Below are 18,016 nucleotides of genomic sequence, written 5' to 3' on the forward strand. Positions count from 1 at the left end.
TACAGCTAGAGAGATATGGCCCATTTTTCTGGATGCCTAAACGGCAACTTGAACCATGATCAAATGACATGCCTTGTCGAATTGTAGAAATCTGTTTATGTTCCTATGAAACACTCTTCGTGCTGACAGACCCCTGAGGAGGTTGAAAGTACAGCTCAAATGGCAGAAAATTGGGTCTGATATCATTACAGAGGCGGACTGGGACTAACCGTGTATTCTATTAAGGCAAGTATCTAGTAATGCTCAATTAAAACGTATTCACTATATCTACATCCACATGACTTTTCTAGGGTACTCCTCCAAATGTCAGAGCGTTTAGGAGTTCATACACCTTACCTGTAAATGTAGAGAAGTGAAGAGTTTCTGTTCAGATACATTGGCTAAGCTCTTACTGAGCCCAGGTGGAGTGGTGCAGCGTACAATTCTACCCTTTCTTTGGGCCTGCAGCCCAAGAAGAAAAGGCAGAAGATGGCTAGAAAATGTCTATTACTGGGGATGGTCCTCTTGAGGAGGAGAATAGCTATGTGCTGGCTTAGTGTTCGGCTGGCAAAAATTGATGAATGGACACAGGGCATGGTAGAATGGATCAAGGCTGAAGAATTGTTGAGTAAACATACTTGACAGGAGGAAAAATTAGTAGAGGACCTTATGCCATTGGCTGAGACAATTAGACGGCTGAATGACCCTCCACATAAAGGGCCACTGTAAACCCTTAGACATTGCTTTTATGGGGTCAGTGATTTGTGATGGCGGTAGGTTGATAGGTTCCGAACTCTGGGAGGAGTGTGTGGCAACGAACAGAGGTAAGGGGATGTGGTTAAAAGTAAGGACATTATGTTGATTCTGAATGGAGGAGATGGCGCTGAATTTTATCCGGCTTCTGTTACAGCTGATGGTTTAGCAACACCAACCAGTGTAAGCAGGAGAGTGCAATGGTTTACACACATATCCTGTGAAGTATTATGATGATTAACATGGATATAAAGCCAGACCATCCAGCATTTCGCGATTCGCAAAAAAACTGCGAAATCAAATAAAGAGAGGATGTCTCCTCACAACCAGAGCTGCCAACTTTGGAGCTGGGGAACTAGGTTTGAGACTCGGCATCGGCTCTGCATCCTGTGATTCTGGGCAAATCACTTAATCTACCTGTGCCTAACAAAAAACAGGAATGTGTCCTTGTGTAACGTAACTGGTGCTCATGTGAAGCACTCTAATATCTTTTGGGTTGAGTTTGTGCTGTAACCCATAAAAAAATGCAACAAAAAAAAAGAGCACGCAGAACGCAAGATTTACAGATTTTGCTGCAAAGGAAGTCTCCCAACAGACAGCAAAAAAATGGTGACTTCTTATTGGCTGTATGCACACACGTCACTAGGTGCCGCCGTGCAGCCGTACTAGTGGTTTGTCCTCTGTCTTGCCTGAAAGTAAAAAACCCACTTGGCACAAAACTGATGAGTTTGTTAATGCTACTGTCACATGAAATGGGAGCCAGAATTCTAGCTTCAGAGAAAACGCTCGGCCTTCAAGCAAATGGCCCAGCTCCTTGAGAGTGGCCCTTCAAACATCCGGCACTTAGCGTCACGCAAGCGCCGTGAGTACCACTATCACCAAGGGATGCATTGCACGCAGACACAAGATGAAACCATGCTCACAAGATGACCAGAGCATACCATTTCCAGGAAATTGACTTTAATTCAATTGATACTGTATGAAACTGAGTAACATGGCATAAGAGCAGCCGACTTTGGAGCTGGGGAACCATGTTCGACTCCCGGCATTGGCTCAACATCCTGTGATTCTCCGCAAATCACTTAATCTCCCTGTGCCTAACAAAAATGAATATGTCCTTGTGCAACGTCACTGGTACTCATGTAAAGTGCTCCAATACCTTCGAGTCGAGTTCGTGCTATATAAAACTGCAAAAACAAATCACGTTTCTTGCCAAAGGGAGATGCTTGGTATAGTTGTCTACTGCCTTGGCACGGTCTGCTGGCGTCTCGGCGCTGCTGTCACCATTATTAGCCAGCTTCTGAGGAATTACCCTGAGAACAAGAGACTGAAAAGAATTAGAGCTCATAAGCCCTTCACAGTCCCTTCTTCCGGCTGGTGTAGACAATCAGAGGCTTTCTACGCACGGGCCACCCAGGTTCACTTGTTAAAAGCAGGCACAGCTCGCGTTCAAGAACAGCACAAGTTGTATTTGTAAAACTATTTTTTAGCTATGGCCGGTGAAGAAACATTTCCTAATGCCTTGCCATAGCGCCTTGAGACTCTCATAGGTGAGTAGTTGTGCTTTACCAACCCTGATTGATTGATTGAATGACAGCATCTGTTTGAAGCCTCTCTTTTAAACACCCTACTCAGTGGTGGAAAGCTGGGTGTGGTAAAAAGCTTGCTAGTCAAGTGTTCTCAAAGAGAGGCCACGGTAGATAGGTGGGTTCTTATGCTACTCTGGAATTTAAAGATAATAACTCCCAGCTCTAACATTCTCACAGTTTGACCTTGGGCTGGTACATTATAAGGCTGTGGGCTTTGGTTTTCTTTCATGCACACCGCCGTGAGATGATGAACTGGCAGTGGGGGTGTGCTTCAGGTATTTCTTTGCAAAGCTGTCGCGTGGCTCGAATAAAATCTGACCCTTTTGGCTTGCATTGCAGATTCAGCCAACACCACTTTGCAAACCTACAAGTCACAGCATGACGGAAACATTAGGGAGGGCTGAAGGTGCCAAGGCATTTGGTAGTTGTGCACAGAACAGCTATGACCCCCTAAGCCTCTGAAGGCTGCCTCACTGCCCACCCTCACACCAAGCCCTCCTCCATGGAGGCATTCCCTCCCTCAAGCAGGGGTCAGAAGGCACCCCCTCTTTGGTCTGGAGCCAATAACAGGACAGACAGCGAGTGTTCAAAAGTGAGAACAGATATGGCCACCATTAAAGTCTCTGCAGGTCTTCCTCATGAAGGCAGCTTCCCTGGCAAGTACACAGAAAACTGACTGATGCCAGCCCACTTTAAAGGTCCATCTAACATCCTGTCTTCCCCTACTTCCAATGTATTTTTTAAACTCGTAAGAGTTATAATAGAAGTGTGAACAGGATGCATACGAGGAATTTGAAAGTAGATTAGAGGTGTAAAAGTGTACACTACGGCACTGTAAAGCATGGAAATGTAATGTCCGAGGACTTCTTGGCACTGTAGAGAAAAGCCAGAGAAAGAGAAATCCTGTTCAGCGTGGATGTAGCCAGAGCCCGCCAGGATCTAAGATGGATCTTCGTGGTATGAACAGTCTGCTACTAGTTTCCATTGATTTAAAGCTGAGAAGGAATGATTACGGGTAAAGTAAAGTGCTGCAATTCTGCCCTAAAATTTCCATTTTTGTGGCGCAAAATGGCTTTCTTTTCACTGCCAAATTTCCAAATCTATGGTGCAATATCCCAGGGGGTCTGAAGCAGTCCTGAGGGTAGCCGGGGTGGGTGAGTAAGGTGTGCTAGCGTTTAAACTGTTGATGTTCTTTAGAGAATTGCTGTACAACGATTGTGCCAATACTGGCCGTGTTGTGTTGGTCTATTATAATTGATCAAATGTGGAAAAAGGGATGGATTTGTGTTCTGAAATAAATTTTAAAAAGTTCTCTTGCTAAGAAGAAACTTAGCAGTAAGTGTGTGTCCAACTGTGTGACTGGACCGTCCGAGTTCGGGAATTATGAGACCATGTAACTGGGGATTTAGATCTAAAGCGATCATATCTGAGGGCGGTAAGATCTCTGTTATCTTACGACTGGACACTTTCTACTTAAGATAATCATGCATGGTGGCGCTGAGACTGTAAAACAATTATCCCATGGAAAATTCTTCTAAAGGAGACCACTTCTAGACCACCAACACAATGTCATTTGGGAGATACTTCTCAAATCGACTGAATAAAGTCCACGGGCACAATGTGTCTTAGTTATTTATCCGTAAAATAATCTGTTTGAAGCTGAAGGGAGCATAGACGCATGGTGGTAAATATTCTTTGGGGCCAATTCACAGAACAAACTTAAGACAAAATCCTAAACTTACTACTTTTGGTATTCACAGAAGTTAGGATTTTGTCTTAAGTTTGTCTTAAGTCAGACTTAAGACAGACTTAAGTTAGGATTTTGTAACTTCTGTGAATACCAAAAGTAGTAAGTTTAGGATTTTGTCTTAAGTTAGTTCTGTGAATCGGGCCCTTTGTAATTACTGCTAGTGGGGTGATAGACCATGGAGACCAAGTGAGTCAAAGGTATCTGCTTGTACAACTTTGTTATCCTTGGAGAGACCATGGCCACAGACTGACTTAGAAATTCCTCTTTGAGATGACCATGTTGGGGGATGGTAAGGTCAAGCACAGAGACTTTAGATTTAATGTTCCTTGAGCAGACCACAATTGGAAGTCCAGCCCCGGAATAGCTAGCCAGAGGGCTCAATGAAATACGCATTTGCTGTTGACATCTTTGGATGACCTGCTGGTCAAGAGTTCCAACCGCAGCAAGGTCGACTCAGCCTTTCATCCTTCTGAGGTTGGTACCACTTGCTAACAGTAACACCTTTTATTATTACAGAGCTTAGAAACATTCAACCCTCAATGTTAAGTGTTTTATTGAAAAATATATGACATTACCATGTCTGGATATTCAAAACATGGCTCAAACGTTCCTGACACTACTTCACCAGTAAGCCAAATAAAACAGATAAGCCTTCAGCATGGTCCCATAGCTCAAGCATAAGTCCATTGAAGGAAACCATTGGCCAGAGGCAACAAGGTTTGTAAAAGGTGTAAGACATAGAAGTGGATACCCACTGACCTCTGCTTGCATCTAAATCTAACCTTATGATCAACAGAATTATGTACCTGGTAGGAGTAGTTCTTGTTGTAGATGTTGTTCACTGGGATGTCAGACCCGTCAAGCGTGCAGTCGCTGTAGGGGCTACTCAGCTTGGAGGATTCCGTCTAAGACACAGAAAGACAAGCACACAGTGACCATTAAAATGTCTTCTTAGGAGCAATGAATCTCAATTCTGCTTACTGTTGGCATTCCTGCAAGCTATCCTGGACACCTTCCTGCACATAAACCATCATCCCCATGACGCAGGCATCCTTGCACCATGGTGCAAGGGTGTCTGCATCAGCACATGGCAGCTAGTTGTGCACCAGAGCAGGGGAGAGCAAAGACATCCATCATATCTATGTGTATATGACACATCCCTATGCTTCGGACTTAACGCAGCGTGGCGCAACCAAATGACTTTCGGCACCACGCTGCGTTCATTCTTTGTAGACAAGGACCTCAATTTCTAAGCACTGGCAAATTGGGGCCTATGTATGGCGACTCTTATTTTAGGGAAGTGGAGGCTCATATCAATCAGTCTAAATATTGCACTATCAATGCCAATTTTTTGTCCACATTTTAACTCATTTGCACAATATGTGTGCTAATCTTTAACCCTTGACGTAGTTTGCGAAGTAGCGCTACATGTAGCTACGCGAAGTGCACTTCGCACTATGCGAGCTATGCGTAGCTATGCAAACTGCGTACAGCACTGTGCAAAATGCTGTTCGCATCGATTGCACAGTGCTGGATGCTTGTCCGCACTGTGCAATTTGTACAAACTGCATCTTGAACAGTGCAAGCGGTTGTTTTCTGCCCCTCGAGTAGATTTCTATTCGAGCGGCAGCTTTCTCAACGCGGACTGGTAGTTTCTCATCGCGAACGGTCGTGAGGATACGCGACCACTCGCAATGAGAAACCTGACCTTCCCACGTTGAGAAGCTCGCCGGGAGGTTTATTTTCCACGCTCGCGATCGGCAACGTGATGTTACTGATTGCGAACGAGGAAAAAGTCTCGCTAGGATGGAATTTTGCTTGCTCCAGGTCGCTAACTTGACATTGAGGACCGCGAGCAAGCAAAAAATTACCGCTGCACTATGCTACGTGTGTTTGAACTGTGATATGTGCAATTTGCGTAGTGCGAAGTAGCGCAAACTTCGCAAACTATGTGAGCGAAGCGTAGTGATTTGCCCAGGCTTACTAATCTTCTCCAGCAAAAGGAATATTTGGAGTAGTTTAATTAATGCCTGATAAATTGGCTGCCAATACAAAAAGAAGCAATATTGCTAGCCAGCCTGAAACTCAACCCCTCTTGTAAAAAATCAGACAAATGTAAATAAATATACCAAGATGTGTTTTTAGATTTTGTTTATTTGAATTGTGACCAGGCTTTAGTTTAACTACAGCTAGTAATACCACATTTGTGATCAAATGTTGGCGCACCTTAGAAACATTTGAAGCATCCTATTGCCAAAAGAGAAGAAGATGTAAATTCTGCCTGGCCAGTCAGGGAAGCCCACACACTCCCAAAGTTGGTAAAGAACCTTCAGGGAGACCAGGATCCCAGAATGCATCTGTGTATGTGGTAAAACACAACAGGAAGTTATCAACTTTATCTTACTCTTCCATTTGTGTAGGAAGCGATAATCAAATGGAAATCACTAGCATCATTCGCGCTTGAGACCTGTGCCGATCCTGTCAATCAAGGACTCTCTCCCTCAGGCTTAGAAAGATTTGGTTGTGTGTTGGGCTGATCTTTGAGGAGGCTGGTGCAATCCTAAGAAAAGCCCCCCCACCCGGCATAACACTTGGAAGTGCCCCTGGACCTGGCAAGTTCTTGGCCATGTGGGTACCAAGAATGAAGATATTCGAGATTCTACGCATGCAGTTTTCTAGCTGTTTATTGAAATTGCAGCTCTCTGGAGAGGGGTAACTCACCAACTGGAGCCCAATGGAGGTTTCCATGGCCGTTTCAATGTCGGTCCCAACATCTTCCACAAACGGGTAGTCACTTTGATCGTGCACCAGGATTTTGGCCCCGGCGGATATGGATAGAAAGGGGTTGTACTCTGCCTCGTCAATGTGGAGGATGACCTGCAAGCCTGCAACAGTGCAAGAGAGAACAGAACAGAGATCACAAGAGAGAACAGAACAGAGTTCAAATCTATAGGTGGAAACATAACTTTGTCCACCATAGGTCCGGCTTTTCACTCAATATAAGTCCAGGCAGAGGAAGAAAAAAGCACTAAGAGTCTGTTTTAGATCTTGGCGGGTGCTATACTCCGTAATGCACCTGATGAATATTCTATACGCTGCAATACAAGTGCCATAGGATATAATGCACTTGTAATACGTCATATGGGCTATCCATCATGTTTGTGATGGAGTAACCCATCCGCCAAGGTCTAAGTGAGACCCTAAAGCTTTCTGCAACAGATATGTTTCGGCTTCAAGCCGCCTTTGGATTCCAACTCAGCGAATGTTGATGGAAACAGAAAAAGCGGTGATCTTTCTTGCTTTTGGGTTTAGGAGATATTTTACGACAATTCTGCTTTCTTATTGCTAAATGCCTTCCATAAGTTGGTGAGAAGTGATGTTTCCAGGATTTCTTCCTGGTGTCTGTGAATAGTTTGCCTTCTCCTCCCGGATGACCCCCAAAACATGCCATGCACTCATGTTTAAGTTGACTAATTCATCAATGCCCATTTCCAGAGGGGTACAGGGCGTGACGCCCACATTTATGCAAAAGGACAGGACCTTTTACACCGTGACAGTCTTAGGAAGTTATAAAACAGTTAAATGGAGTTCCAGACTATACCACTGAGTACGTGGAGCAGCCTGGGTGACATGTGCCCTGCTGCTAGCAGAGAAAAAGACCCCCTGTCAGTACTACAATAAAGATATATCATTGGGGTGCAGTGGGCCAATCACACCCCAGGGCCTCGGTTTCTGCACTAATGATGCTACAACCTGTTTATGAGTCTCCAAGTACCCCATTCTACCTGCCTTTCAGAGGAAATATCAGTCCCTCTCTCTCATCTTCTTCCTCCCTTTCATCTCCTCCTCACTATCCTTTTCCTCTTGTTTTCTTCCTTCTATTCTGTCTCTCACTCTTCAATACTTCCTTTCTCCCTTCCTGATATCTTTCTTCTGTCCCTATTCATTTCCTCTTCCCTTGTCCTTTTTGATTGTTGTTGCCTCTTTTCTCTTGCTGTCTGGTTCTTAACTCCTCCCATTCTGTCATTTTCTCTCTTTCTTCTTTGCTCCTCATTTTCTCTTCTCTTTCCTCTCCTCCATTTCTCACTTATCTTCTACTCAAGCCGTACTCAAATCCCTTGCACCCTTCCCAAAGCTTAAACATAAAGTTGGGCCCCAACCACGCTCTGTGTTTGAAAAATTCTGAAAGGGCAACCTCTAAAACAAGTGCATCTGGTACTGGGCCCCCCTCTCAACTCTGTGCCCTGGTGCCACTGCACCAGCTGCACCACTGGTTGCTACACCTCTGATTCTGCATGTATTGTGACTTGAACAAAGATTCTAAACTTTCCAGAGTTGACTTCTTGCATCCTGTTCTGCATTGCAAGACGGTCTGCTGAGATGGAGTAGGGGCAGGCGATGAGGTGTCATAAGTAGGGATGGATTCAGAGAAGCCTACACTAGAAGTGATGTGTGTTAGGATCGACCAATAGACAGAAATGTATAGGCTGTCAAAACATCTACCAAGCATGAAGATTCATTTTCAAAAATGTTGAGATCTTATAAATTACTATAAGTAGTCAGGCTCCCTTACCACCCTTTGTAGAATTGAGTCCTGTATCCTCCTTACCAGAGACCGAGTCGAGGTAGTCGTTGCTGCATGTAGAAGATTTTGTAGGGAGCGGCGTGTACTTGTTGCCGCTTAATTTGACACCAATGGGGATATGTACAAGAAAATGTTGGAGTGCGGTGTGACGCCAAAATTGCAAATGCAAACTCCGACATTTTCTAAACGCAGGGAAGAGCCGTATTTACAAAAATACAGTGCCGCCCTGTGTTTCCCCTAACACTGGCGCTAAAAAAGCTGCCTAGCGCTAGTGTAGACACTCTTGCGCCATGTTGCAAGGGTGCCTGCGCTGCAGGGGCGATTGTTTATGTGCAGGAAGGCACACCTTCCTGCACATAAATAATCAATAATGGTGATTTGATGTAGCACACATAGAAAGAGCAAAATACGAGGAAAAAATGTATTTTTCTCGTATTACCATCCTATGACCAGGTTTTACTTTGCCTTGGCTTTTGGCGCTGCCCCAACCTTGTAACTATAGGGCAGCATCAAAAAGCAATGGGTGTTGTGGCGGAACGCCCAGAGCAACACCCATTGCGCGCCCCTTTGCCAAAGGGGATTGCTGCTGAAAGGGGCATATTTACGAGGCGGTGTTAAGTCACGTTAAGTGGTTTAACGCCACCTTGTAAATATAGGGTAGGGAGCAACGCCAGCGGAATGTCAAAAAAAGTCACGCTCCGGTGGCATTAGGGCCTTTTAAATATGTCCCCAGGTGTTTGTAGAGGATGTTTTATAGCACGTTCCCCTTAGTACTCCACTACTGGGTGGGAATGGGCGTGTACACTCGGGCGTAGTTGTTGGCAGGTTTGCACTTGATAGTCAGGCGGCTACAGCACAGTGGGAATAGATCATCTACCCACACTGTGATGTGGAGACGGGTCTACGGGGATAATCGGTTTTGTAGGATAGAGTCTGGCGAGGAGAAGGAATTTAAAGTAGAGAGGAGGTGAGCACTTGGTGCAGAGAAAATAGTAAAAGTGTAGGTTCTTCTACATGTTGTGTTAGTGTGTGATGTAACAAGAGTGCTCCATGGAAGAGGTAAGGAGGGATTGAGGGGGGGGGGGGGGGGTGACGCAACAGCGGGTACAAAGATCATGTTCATTGTCAATACAGAAGTGACTTTTCAGTGTTTTTCCAGGCCTTCAGGGTGGAAATCAGGCTGTGGGGAGGAGAAACAAGAAGGTGGCCCCCGGGGAAGCATATTGGTGGATGTGTAGGTAAGATTAGATTCACGCTAGAGACAAGAAAAAAGTGAGAGCCGCATAAAAAAGGTCATTTTAGCATACGATACAGAGTTAAAGATCCCCTACAAGGTGTCATCTTTAGTGAAAATTAATGTTTATGGAGAGGGCCCTCACCGTAGGTGCTGCCGCCGGTAGACGTACTCATTATGGTCCCATCCTCACCGCTGTTGAAGGTGTAACAATTTCCATATTGTGGGTGATGGAAGAGCTTGAAGTTTCTGAAAGAAAATAAGAGGTAGCTCATTGATTCCCCATCTCATGGTCAAAGCGTTTTACTGCCCTCTGTCTCCTGCCATCATGAGTGCAACCCCACTGTCCATGTTGCTGTGAGGGTGTGCCGCTCACCACCATCCAATGGGCTGTTGGTGCTTCCTTCTGTCATCTCTGTTGATGCAAGGGCTTCTCTCCCTCTCTGTTCTCTGCAGCCTATAGCGCTACCACTCATCCAATGGGATTGTGAGTGCTCTCCATGCCACCCAAAGGCCTGGTAGTCTTTCTCCCTGCCCAAGTAGCTTTAAGTAAGAGTCCATGGGCCCGATTCACAGAACTAACTTAAGACAAAATCCTAAACTTACTACTTATGGTATTCACAGAAGTTAGTATTTTGTCTTAAGTTTGTCTTAAGACAAACTTAAGACAGACTTAAGACAGAATTTTGTCTTAAGACTGTCTTAAGTCTGTCTTAAATTTGTCTTAAGACAAACTTAAGGCAAAATCCTAACTTCTGTGAATACCAAAAGTAGTAAGTTTAGGATTTTGTCTTAAGTTAGTTCTGTGAATCGGGCCCTAACTTCTGTGAATACCAAAAGTAGTACGTTTAGGATTTTGTCTTAAGTTAGTTCTGTGAATCGGGCCCCATGTGTGTGCTCAGCACTGGGAAGCAATCAGCGTGGGGCTCTACTATGAGCTGATGGAGCAAGGATCAAGGGGTAGCGTGCCCGGCTTCTCACCTGGAATTGCTGCAGGACATCCCATTGAAGAAGCAGGTAACAATTAACTCGTCCGGGGTGTAGCCCATCTCAATCTTTTTCTCCATTGGAACCTGAGCCATCAAGTTTGTGTAGTGGAGATAGTACCACTGCTGGATGGCATTCACACCCGAGCTGAAGGTGTAGGTGGTACAGTCCGTTTTGTTGAACTGATTACACTAATTCAGATAAACAAAAACAAAATCGACTTAGCAATACATCCCATCTTGGCTCTTGCCGAAAGACTAAATTGTGTGATATTGTATTATCCTAAAGGGGAAATGTTCTATATACCAGATCAATGCCTGGATGCCAAGCCATCAAGTACTAGAGCAGAAAGACTGTGTATTCCTGGAGGAATCCCATGAACGAAATAATAGAACATGTGACCACTCTGTATCTATGTACTGAACCATCAAAGCCCATCCAGGTCAAACAGCAAAGAACTACATATCCCTAAATAAATTTATAATGGGGAAAGTGCATTTATCAGTTTTTACTCAATGAGCCCTGGGCATGAAAATCTCTACATATGTGTGCCAATAGGTGCCTCATTTATGTGTTGGTGAACAATTAGTGGTAAAGTGTCCTGCTGAGGAATAGCTATACATGGCTAAAACAGTATTTAGACAGAATATCGAAACAAAAATATCCTGAAACAAAATATTGTGTCAAGAATATCGAAGACACCAATATCATGATGGTAAGTTTCTATTGGTAAGCAAACTTTACTATATATAACTCTTAATATATGTACCTTGACGATGTATATATCTTCAAGGTACATAGATGTGAGGTTAAAAATAGTAAATCTATAATTATCTATTTTCACTTACCTTCTAGATATTTTGGTGCTCAGTATTTTTGACAGGATAATATGTCCACACAATATTTCTGCTTTCGATATTCTGTCAGCGATCCGGCTAAAACTTTAAGAACTCCAGAAAAGCACTTGGCTGTTGATTAAACCTGAAGATTTAAGTTGGCCCTCTGGGAGAAGCCTAAAGGCTGCAGTCGGCTAGAGTATCGCACAAAACTTTACAAAATGTGGGATTTGTGGATTCATCAGCTAAAGTCTGGGGATCTCACCGAGCAGTGATATAGCTAGCCACTTTGCTTTTGCTGCCCGTGTTGGTCCCTCCCTTTGCCGCCCGCGGCAGCCGCATGGAAGAGCGGGGGTCGGCCGCCGCCCCCAAAACTTGTGCCACCCGGGACAGATCGCACCTCCCATCCCCCCACTTGATCTGAGGGATAGTCCATTGCAGTGTTAAGCTATAACAACTTTGAGAAGCATGTGAGGTCCTAGTTTACTTGTCTGTGGAAGGTTTTCTTGCTGATTGTGGCATGTGAGCAGGCAGTTTTGGTGGCAGCATTATAACTAAAAGCTTGTTTAAATACGTGTTCTGCATTGGATTGGGGTGATTGAGTTTTGAAGGGGCCATATGGGGAGTGATGTTGCAAGAGATCTGAAAAACCCCAGCAGTCATCATCAAACAAAGCGACATTCTAGAAGGTCTGTTGTGGATTGCCAGGGATGCAAGACTGGTTAGAGAGGAATGCTTTTTTCTCCAAACTGGATTGCCTCTTGAAGGGGAAGGCACATATTTGTTGCCCAGGACGTGTTGTGGGATTGAAATGGTAGCCTTTGGGGAGGTGGATGGTGCTAGTATAAGTCAGGGCATTGCACCCCAAGATTGCTCTGGTTGGGTTTGAAGGAGTGGTTGCCAATGATTGTGTTGAGATTTTTAGTTTTCAGGGTGATAGCTGTGTAGTGAGAGAGCTGTAGAATGTGACCGTTGCGCTTGAAAGGGAGAATGGCATTGTGGTATTGGGCTGTAGACTATTGTGGTGTATGTGTTTGTATGGGGTGGCTATAGTTGTGTTACAAGCATTGCTTTGGGAAATGGATGAAGTTATGTCACCCAAGGTCATTCTTGCTGAGTAGATGATTGCCTTGTTAATTCTTTTGCACTCACCAGTTGGAACCCAACAGTTTTCTTGGGTGCTGGCTCGGGCACAGCTGCGCGCTCGCCGGGCGCAGCTGCGCGCTCCCCATCCACCATGCGTGACTTCATTCTACGCTTCCTTCCACTTGGAATGTCTGACACAAGAATCTCTTCACCCTTTATGTCTTCAATTCTCACTAATTGAATTTTCTGGAGAAATCCTTTAGGGTCGTCATCGTTCGCACGGTTAAGCGGGGCATCCGTGTCACGTCGCATGCGGAGGAGGGAATCTGGGTATCCATACAAATCCTTCAAGTTCTCGATAGTTTTCTCTTGCAGATTGGTCAAGTATGGTTTTACTTCACTGTACCTACAGAATCAAGTCACAGGCCATCACTTATGGGTGCCAAGGCAACATGCAACACAAACAGACAAGTCGTATGCTCTCAAAGGTTAAAAATCAGAGGTGTACAATAATTACAGCTGTCTGACTCCAGAGGCATGCAATAACTAAAGCACAGGCGAAGACTGAACCATCCGATAACTACAGCAGCACTCACAATACAGATGAATTTAGAATACAGACCCGAGTGTATCTATGGTACTCAAACTATAGAGGTATGTAATACATGTAGCACTCCATGCCTGTGTTGATAGTGTTTTAATTAGCTTTCTGTGGGTAAAATTGTGGTTGGCAGTTAGTTGAGAAACTCGTTTTGTGGGTGAAAGAGCAAGTTTTGCAAGTGCATGAAAGCATTGTTTAGTGGTTTAAAGTGGGCCATACCAGCATATTTTAAAAAGGAACTGGAAAGTGTGTATTGGGCCAGTCTGTAACCAAGGAGTTTGTGAGCTGAAGCAGTAGCCCCTTGCCCCTCAACACATATCTGAATCAGCCCTAGTGATTGTGCCTGCTTTTAGGGTCACACAAGCAGGCCTACACTCTCCCACTGCACATCCCCTGAAGTTTGGGGAAGAGACACCAAGGTAGCAATCTCCATTTGGAGTCCACCCAGCTACTCTAAGCCTTGTGCAGCCCAGACAGAAAGTCCAGAGTGATTAGTTGGTAAGAGCAGATAGCTTCTGCTGAACAATTTCACTTTAAATGAGCTGTTTTTGTGAGCACACAAATGTTTACCATTCTTCCCTTTTTCACATACTGTGTTAAGGTTACTAAAGGGTAAATGTGACCCTCCAAACATGAAATTAAGTAAATAGGACACATGAACTGAATGCAATCCCTAGCTTTAGTGTGTGGAGAATGTTGTAATCTGCTTTCTGTTGACAAAATTGTGTTTAGCCGTGGGTGTAGCAACTCGTTTTAGGGTTGAAGGAGCTTGTTTTTCGAAGTGCATGAATGATTGGACCTGGGTGCAAAGCACACCTCCCTCCCACCTTACCTAGCCCTTTAAGGTTCAGGTAAGATGATTTGTAGACCAATGATTTTTATAGACCCCTGCATCTGGTTTCTAATTCACCCCTTGTGCTAGGCTTCTCACTGGGCTTAGGGTTTGGATTCTGATTAGTTGCTATAGTTCTTAGTGGACCTAGGAATTAGTGCTTGGTCACCGATTGGTTGATAGGGCTAAGGTTCTTATTGGCTATAGGATACAGGTTTACAGTTCTGATTTGTTAGGGTTAGAGTTCCCATTGGCCCAAGGTCACCTGATTACTGGATCTATTTGACCCTAGGGCTCAGGGTGTCCAGGTAAAGAACTGCAGGTTAAGGGTGTTTTCTCCTTGGACCTGGAAAGAGCCTAGGGCCAGAAACTCTGCATCTCCACCATAAGAGTTTTAAGTAAGTAACCACTCACTTACAAAATCTTTATCAATTACTACTTCCTAAACTCTGCCTATACCAAATACACAGCCCTCATATACAATCACTGAGTGACTTTAACTACTAAACAAATCTCCTCATCAATAATTTGACTTTTTCAAAAAAAAACAAAAGCAGCTACAGCTGCAACACCACACAACCTATCACAAACAATACAACTTAAAAACCACAACTTGAATAAATAACAAGCAGAATGTCAGGAGGGGGCCTGGCTGTCATCCATAAAATAGCATTACAAACAACAACAACTGAAAACCTTACCATGGATGGCTGTGAATCCTTGGTGATAAGATGTCACCCCATTCCAACTATAACCTACTTCTTCTTCTTAATATATACACCATCATGGAGCAACTTTGACAATGCCTTACTTGAGACAGCACCAACACCCATATGGGCCACCCAAACCTTCCAAGGAGACCTCAACATTGGTCTAGCTACAACCACAGCTATCACTACCAACCCCAAAGCCTTCAACCTCCAACAAAATCTTTCTGGCCCAACCAACTACATGGGACACCTTTGGATGTCATATCTGCACCCTTCAGATAAGCCAAAGTTACAGAAATCTCCCCCCGTAAACTGGGGGTGACCATAACATAATTATTTTCAAGATCAATACACCTATTAATGACAAAACCTCAAAGACGCTAAAAACCAACAACAAATGCTCATATAGACAATGGAAAAAACTAGACATCCACCAAATCAACACACACCTTAAAAGCATCCTAATAAACATGCAGCCGAAAGACATACACACCTTCTACAACTGGATTTCTGCTGCACTGGACAAACAGATACCAACTAAAATTACATCGAAGGTTGACCCTAAAAAGACAACACATGGCATAAAGACAACATCAAAAGAATAAAAACACAATTCTACATTCTACAATGTAAATGGAGAAAATCAGGAGATGGAACAGACAAATGCACACCACACCACTATAATAGAGGCTACAAAAGAACTATCAGAACCACGAAAGGCAACCACTAGTCCATGTGCAGAATTGAAGCAGACTTCCCTTCTAATGAATGTCATAAAATTCAAATAAAAAGTGCTAAAACACAGAAACACCACAATCAAAAGACGCCTGTGACGCAATCTCTAATGAATTGACCTAAAAAATTAAGAAGATTGAAAATTACCATAAGGAGAATGCGGACATCACCACAAACACACGAGTTAACCACCAAGGAAAGAGATAACAATAACCATCCATCAGTGCACGCTTTCAATACCCTGTCACAAAAAGATGTCCTTAATAGAATCATTGCAGTCAGACCACCAGGATCAACTTCAGACCCGGCACCACCATAAATCTTTAAAGATATCCTTTTCTGAACATAGGCAGGGGAGGTAGCCACATGCCTACTCAACAAGTCCCTGGAAAGACTAAAAACTCTTACATTAGACCTCTCATCAAAAAGAAAACCTCGACCCCTCTGACCCACAAAAATACAGGTCCACATCAAATTAAAACAAACATTCTTAGGAATTCTTTTTTAGAGAGCAATGCGTGCTCAACGCTCTAACTTTACAGAACATTATGGCTTAACGTCAGGTCAACAATCGGCTTCAGACCAGACACAGAGTCAGCCATCATGTCCATTTGGGATGAAATAAAACTCACAGTGGACAAGAGCCGAGTAGCTCCCTTGTTGCTTTTGAATTTATGAGCTGCATTTGGCACTGTCCAACACTGCTTGCTACTACAGGACCTCATTGACGAGGAATGGGCGTAGGGCAGCACCACAAGTCTTCTTCCTGTACTGTCCTACGTCAACGTGAAAGGGCAGAATTCATAACATTTATGAAATACGGTGCATTCCTGTTCTTTCCCCCTGTGCTGGCACACAATTTGCTGCCTAGTGCCTATGCACACACCCTTGCACCATGGTGCAAGGATGCCTGCGTTGCATGCAGTATTGTTTTTGTGCAGGGAGGGGCACGTCTACCCCTCTAATAATAACTAAAATAAGGAGAAGGAGAACAAGAACCACAGAGTAGCAGTGTCACAGGACATGTTCAAGAGAGATGCTTCTTACTTGTAGGGGTTGAGGTTGCAGATGGTCACCGCAGGAAAGTCCAGCTTCTGGAAGCTGACGGTGATGGAGACCGTGACGCTGTAGAAAGACATGATCAGCAGTGCACACTGCCAGAAGATCAGGCCCACGGCCACCACGGTCAGCATGATCCAGATGAGGCGCCGCAGACGCCCCTTGGACACCACAATGCGGCGGCAACCGTGGGTGTTGGTGGTCAGGCAGTACCATTGCATCAGCTCGTAGAGCGTCGGTGCCTGCGGGCCCGTCACGGGCAGGGTCTTCTTCAACTTCTCTTTGAGCTTCTTCTTGTGCTCGGGCATGGTGGAGGCCGCTGTAGAGAAGAGGAGCAGAAAAGAAACTCAGCTCGTGGCCTCAACGTGGAGGGACACGGGTAACACATATGAGAATAAGCTGCTTTAAGAGATACAGTCAATCAGTTCATGGGAACAGAAGAGAAACTAAGGTCATGTCCAACATGCGGAAAGACAAAGCCAATACAAGCGTGAGAAGCGGCTGCCTTCAACACACAATCATTTCATAGAAATAGAAGAGAAACTGAGATCACTGCCTTCATGCGGAGGGATACTGCCAACAAATGCACAAGAATCAGCTGCCTTCATTGACGCATTCTATCAGTTCATGGGAACAAAAGAGAAACTGAGTTTGTGGTCTATATGTAATGAGGCACTTCCAACACATACTTGAGAAGTACCGGCCTTCAGATACACATATGTAGTGGGACACTTCTAACACATATATGAGAAGTAGCTGACTTCAGAGGTACATGTGTAGTGAGAAACTTCTAACACATACATGAGAAGAACCGGCCTTCAGAAACACATATGTAGTGGGACACTTCTAACACATATATGAGAAGTAGCTGACTTCAGAGGCACATATGTAGTAAGACACTTCGGGCCCGATTCACAGAACTAACTTAAGACAAAATCCTAAACTTACTACTTTTGGTATTCACAGAAGTTAGGATTTTGTCTTAAGTTTGTCTTCCTAACTTAAGTCTATCTTAAGTCTGTCTTAAGACAAACTTAAGACAAAAAATACTAACTTCTGTGAATACCAAAAGTAGTAAGATCAGGATTTTGTCTTAAGTTAGTTCTGTGAATCGGCCCCTTATAACACATACATGAGAAGTAGCTGCCTTCATAGACACAATAATTTCATAGAAACAGAAGTGGAACTGGGTTTATGACCTACATGTAGCACCGCAGTGCCAGTACACACATGATAATCAGCTTCCTTCAGTGACACATTCAGTCAGTTCATGAGATGTT

The 18,016-nt window shown here is 44.1% G+C and overlaps 1 protein-coding gene across 1 annotated transcript in view; it reads right to left on the reverse strand.

Moving 5' to 3' along the window:
* The window catches only part of SCNN1G (sodium channel epithelial 1 subunit gamma), a 61,119-nt gene that overhangs the window by 18,785 nt on the left and 24,318 nt on the right, over positions 1-18,016 (reverse strand). The window contains exons 2-7 of the mRNA XM_086940445.1: positions 16,725-17,055; positions 12,866-13,205; positions 10,872-11,068; positions 10,036-10,139; positions 6,793-6,956; positions 4,878-4,976 (exon numbers count right to left, since the gene is read on the reverse strand). Coding sequence (XP_086796571.1) covers positions 4,878-4,976; positions 6,793-6,956; positions 10,036-10,139; positions 10,872-11,068; positions 12,866-13,205; positions 16,725-17,044 — 1,224 coding nt within the window. The 5' untranslated portion in view covers positions 17,045-17,055. The remainder of the gene's footprint in view (positions 1-4,877; positions 4,977-6,792; positions 6,957-10,035; positions 10,140-10,871; positions 11,069-12,865; positions 13,206-16,724; positions 17,056-18,016) is intronic.

Source organism: Lissotriton vulgaris, chromosome 10, assembly GCF_964263255.1.
Source record: "Lissotriton vulgaris chromosome 10, aLisVul1.2, whole genome shotgun sequence".
Taxonomy (NCBI): Eukaryota; Metazoa; Chordata; class Amphibia; order Caudata; family Salamandridae; genus Lissotriton; species Lissotriton vulgaris.